The 5,694-nt window shown below is 33.5% G+C and overlaps 1 protein-coding gene across 1 annotated transcript in view; it reads left to right on the plus strand.

Moving 5' to 3' along the window:
• Nucleotides 1-5,594: 5,594 nt before the first annotated feature.
• Cbr-cec-2 overlaps nt 5,595-5,694 on the plus strand; it is a gene marked incomplete at both ends in the record, with an annotated part of 3,527 nt that continues 3,427 nt past the window's right edge. The window contains one exon of the mRNA XM_045243430.1: nt 5,595-5,690. Coding sequence (XP_045094626.1) covers nt 5,595-5,690 — 96 coding nt within the window. The remainder of the gene's footprint in view (nt 5,691-5,694) is intronic.

Consider the following 5,694-nt stretch of genomic DNA (forward strand, 5'->3'; position numbering starts at 1 on the left):
CATCGGAATTCTCGTTGTTAATATCCATTTTGTCGATCTTTCGGGAAAAAATTTTAAATTTTTAGGAAATTTTGAAAAAAAATCGAAAATACATAAATTTGAGGTTGTAACCGCGAAAAATTTGATTTTTCAAGGTTTAGAGTGTAAAATTCGAACTTTAAAAGCCTGAAAAACCATAGAAACCGCAAAAATTCAAGGAGAAAAAGGGAAAATCGGGAAAAAGGAAAATCTCTAGTTTTAAGGGAATTTTCACCCAAAATTATCGATTTTCGAGGTGTAAAACAAAGTCGCTCATTGATTTTGAATTTCTGTTGAAGTTCGCTTTTTTTTGCAGAAAAAATCCGGAAATTAGGCGAAAAACAACAAAAGTAGTGATTTTCCCACGATCTACAGTCCACGTTTTATTGAATAGACAGTACCATATATGCCAGCTTGGCTGTTATGGTAGCTACTAGTGTGAGGCTCCTCATGTTCCTCAATTTGAGGGGCCTCACTTTGTGCGATCGATTCCGCTTTCTTTTAAAAGAAAGCGGAATCGGTGGAGTGTCGAATTATCGATTTTCCAGAAATTTTCTGTAGCTCCCTAGGTGTCTTTCCCTGACTGCAAACGCGCTCTAGTTGGAATTTCAATACAGGTTTCTTAGGTTTGGCTATTATCGCTGAGAAGAAAGGTTGAGAGCGGAATATCTCGGTAAATTTTTCTTAGAAGCGCAAGTGTGGAAACTACCGTACTTTGAGCCTAATTTTTCGACGATTTTCAGCGTTTCAAATCATTTTTCCTCGATTTACATCAAAAATCCCGTTAAAGATCGTCGAAAAGGTCAAAAAATAAGCTGAAAGTACGGTAGTTTCCGCACTTGCGAGATATGCTGCTCTCGACCTTTTTTCGCAGACAGCGATGATAGCTGAAATTATCATTAGAGTGTGTTTGCAGGTCCCCGCAAAAAACCCAAAAATATCAATCACCTTTCCCCAAATTTTATTGTTAACCCCATTAAATTTCTCACTTTTCCCAATTTTATCGATTTTTTGTCAAACTAGAATTAGCTCTAAGCTCCGCGCCCTTTTCTTATGATTTTTACCATTTTTTGTATTAATTTTCATTCTGAAATCAATGAACTGTTTTACTGGGAAAAAATATCTCGGAAAATTCGAAAATTTCAGTTCAAAAACCTCAATTTTCAAGCAAAAAGTCGATAATTTTCCGGCAATTTCTAGGTCTGCAATTCATCAAAAAAATCGTTATTTTTCTGAATTTTTTCTTATTAGGATTTGATCTCCTAAAATCGATAATTTCAGTCAAAAAATCTGAAAATTTTCCATTTTAGCGCCAACCAAAAATTTCTGCGAAAAATCGATAATTTCCCGGCAAATTCTAGGTCTGAAACTCCCAAAAACCCTCTTTTTCACGATTTCATGTCTCTTTTTCAAATTTCCCGCCATGACGGTGGGTCTCGCCGCGCGAGAGGGTACTGTAGATCGTGGGAAAATCACTACTTTTGTTGTTTTTCGCCTAATTTCAGCGATTTTTTCTGCAAAAAAAAGCGAACTACAACAGAAATTCAAAATCAATGAGCGACTTTGAAGCTACAAAGATGAAACAACCGGCGTTAAATCAATTTATCGATTTTTTTGACATGAAAAATCGATTTTCCCCAATTTTCAGTCATCCATCGAAGCTAAATGAGCAGCAAACAAAAGGAACTCCCGAAACTTCCAATTGAGAAAGAAACAGAGAATGAAAGAGCTGGAAGAGAATATTAAAATTCTGGAAAAAGAATTTTCGAGAGTTTCCGGTAAAGATGCTCACGAAGAGCTTAAACATGATGTTCAACAAAACGAAATCAGAGGTCCGGATGAGCTGCAAATGGCAGTTCTCTTGCTGGGTTTAATTTCTGAAAAAATCAATAATTTCCAGCGAATTCGAAAGCTGGAGAATGAGTTGGAAGACATCGCGAGACGAAGAAACTTACCTGGGACTAATTTGATGACCAATGCCTCCCAAAAATCCAGAGCCAAAGCTGCCTTGAAGCTCGCCAAGCTGAAATTCTGGAAAATCGTACTTGCGACCGAACTCATTGAGCTGGAGCCAGAGCTGGACGTCGATAAAATCAAGCGCAATCTCCTTCGTCCCGATTTATCTCGGTTTCTGTGAAAGATACCAAAAAGTGGTCAACTAGCAAAATGTTCATCATAATATCAGTAACATTTTGTCAGTTGAGTCCACCTTTTGGTATCTTTCACAGGAGCCGAGATAGACTAGCCCAAAAAAATTCTCCCAGCACTGCCGCATGGAATTCGCCAACTTTCTAGCGAACTTTAAACCACTTTTCAGGAAATGTCAAATTTCAGCTCTGAAATCGATTATTTTTAAACCTAGAAAAATGCGAAAAAATCGATAAAGTTGTTGGTTGAAAAAAACGGTAATTTTCCATCGTTTCCCTCCAAAAAACGATGGAAAAGCGAAAAAAAGTGGGTGGAGACTAGGCTCCGCCCACTTTTTCCATTTTTATATGTACCGCCCTTTTATTTTGTACCCCTCTCACTCACATCGAATAAATTTTTTTTTTGTAAAAAAATTCTTTTTTTTTAAAGATTATTATTTTTCAGAGAAGGTTCTCCCGCCGAATTTCCCATTTGAAATTCTGATTTTTCGAATTTTCGGCATTTTGTAAAAATTCCGGAAAATTCGAAAATCGAGCTGAAAAATTTGAATTTTCGAATTTCCCGCCAAAATTTCATTTGAAAAACTCGAGAATCGCGCTCCGAAAATGTTAAATTTTTTGTTTTTAGAATTTTCGAATTTCCCGCCGAAATTTCCCTTGAAAAACTCTGAAAAATCTGATTTTCTCTTCATTTTTCCCAAAATTCCAAGTTTTCTTTTTTCAAAATTCCCACCAGTTTTCTCTCTTTCGTGTTGTCTGCGCTCCATCGCACCTTTCGAAAATTGCTCAAAAAATCAGGAAAATTACCGTATTTTGCCCTAAAAACCGTCGATTTTCTGAGTTTTTTTTCGAATTCTTCGGTCAATTATCGATTTTTCCCGAATGAATTTTTCAGCTAAAAAATTCGGTTTTTCCAAAATAAATTGCATCATTTTTCAGGTGGTCAAACATGGATTTTGAGAAAATCGATTTTTCAGTTTTCGAAAATCAAAAAATCGAGGGAGAAAGCCTTTTTGATAGGCTCCGCCCATTTTCAGACATGCCTGAAATCGATTATTTCGGACCGATGCGTCGTAAAACCGCGGATCTTCAGAAAATGGTATAAAACTCAATTATCGATTTTCATTATTAAAATAAACGATTTCCGGGTCAAATTTATTGATTTTTAATCGATTTTTCAATGAAATTTTCAGACACCAGAGGCCAGACAAGCTTATAAGCGAGCGATCGCTCGAAACTCGACGAGAAACTATCAAAATCGGAAACGGGAGAAAAAGCGGGAAAAAATCGATAATTTTCGAGACTTAAATCTGAAATTCATGAGAATCCAAGTCGAAAATCGCACGATGGAAGTGGAAAATTCGGGAAAAATCGATAAAAATTTGCTGGAAAATTTGAAAAATGAGATTCGCCGGAGAGCTGTTGAGGGGAATTTGGAGAAATATAGGAGATTGGATGAGGTCTGGAAATACGCTCTATTGACAATTTCGCAGGCAATAAAAAGATTTTTCACAAATTTTTTTTTCGAAAAATTTCAAAAAAAAATTTTTTTCTAATTTTTAGGGATTGAAAATACGCCCTATTGACAATTTTTCGCTAAAAATTTCTAGAAAAAAAACGAAAATTTTTGTTCAAATCTTTTACATTTTTTCACATAGAAAATGCGCTCTATTGATAATTTATTCGATTTCAAAAATTTTGAGCGCATTTTCGATGTAAAAAATTTCGAAATTTTTGAAAAAAAATATTTTTTCGAAATTTTCAAAAATCTTCACATTGAAAATGCGCTCTACTGGCATATCCGAATTCCGGAAATTTTATTTTCAGAATGTGAAAAATCTGGAATTAAAGCTACAAAAAATCATGGACGTTCGTCATAAGGAGAAAACCAATACATCGACGAATGCATCCCAAAAATGCCGAACTAACGAAGATTTGAGAATGGCGGTGCTGGAATTGCAGATTTTTATGACCCAAAATCGCCTCGAAATGGAGCTGGAAATACGAGAAGAGCTCCAGAAGCTTCTAGAAAATTCTGAAGGAAAATCTGAAAAATTGGTCATTTCTGAAGAGAAAAAACCGGAAAAATCTGAATTGCTCATGCCAAAAATGGATTCGGATGAGCTCGAGGCATTGCTCAGCTTAACTATGCTAGGGTAAATTTTCGAATTTCCTAAAAAAAAAATCGATAATTTCTTTTCAGAAATTCTGCTGAAAATCCATCGACGTCTTCTGGGATTTCTTCTGGAAATTCATCTGGAAATATCGATTTTTCGCAGTTCATGGATTTTTGAGAAGAAAAATCGATAATTTTCTGGAAATTTTTTTCTGTTAGAGTTTGAAATAATTGCGTTTTTTTCTGAAAATTTGGAAAAATCGATAAATTCCCAAAAAAAAAAATTTTTGAAAATTTTTGATTTTTTCAAGATTTTTAGCTCTTTTTTGAAATATTTTTGGGTTTTTTGTTGTTTTTTCTGTTAGAATTATTGAAATTCGACTGAAAATAATCTGAAAATTTGGAAAAATCGATAAATTTCCAGAATTTTTTTTTCAGATTTCCTGCTATTTTTTGATATATTTCACGGTTTTTTGTTATTTTTTCTGTTAGAATTTTTGAAATATTCGTCTGTTTTTTTGTCTTTCAATTTTTCTGAAAATTTGGAAAAATCGATATTTTCGAAAAAAAAATTTTCTGAAAATTTCGGATTTTTTCAAGATTTTTCACATATTTTTTTACAATTTTCAGTGTTTTTCGTTGTTTTTCTTGTAAGAATTTTTTGAGAATTCGGAAAAAAAATTCGCTGAAAATTCTGAAAAATCGATATTTTTCGAAAAAGTTGTTTTTAGTTTTATCGATTTTTTTTCGAATTTTTCAGATTTGCAACTCTATTTTTTGCATTTTTTGTGTAATTCCAGACAATTTGATCGCCATTTTTCTTTGGAAATCTAGAATTCTGTAATTTTCGAAAAATTCGAAAATCCGATTTTTTTTGGAATTTTTAGATTTTTTTTCAATTTTCCAAAATTTTTAAATTTTTCTCTGTTTCTCTGTTGTTTTCCGTTGAAATCCACCTTTTTTTTGCAATTTTTCAAAAAAAAAAATTGCAAATGCGCTCCTTTGATAGCATTTCAAAATATTCTCAATGGAGCGCATTTGCAAGTTTTTTTCGCCTTTTTTCGTTCTTTCTGTTGTTGCTGTCTTTTTTTCGTTAAATTTTACCGCCCGGAATATTAGAAAATTTCCAGAATTTTCTGGAATTTTGTTGTCTGAAAATTTATTTTTTCTAAAAATAAAATATTGAGCATTCGGCTTAAAATTAGCATTTTTTCTACGAAAATTTGATGCTAAATGCGGTTGAAAATCCCAAAAAATCATATTTATTGAATTTTGAAAATTTCAAAAAAAAAATTTTTTTTTCTGAATTTCAGATGGCCGGTCTAGACACGTCTGGACCTTTAGAGTACAATCCAATTGACAAAGAAGAGGTTCAAGGAGAAGAAGAAGAAGACGTTCACACCTGGGAGGTCC

This window comes from Caenorhabditis briggsae, assembly GCF_000004555.2.
Source record: "Caenorhabditis briggsae complete genome, chrIII, whole genome shotgun sequence".
Classification (NCBI taxonomy): domain Eukaryota; kingdom Metazoa; phylum Nematoda; class Chromadorea; order Rhabditida; family Rhabditidae; genus Caenorhabditis; species Caenorhabditis briggsae.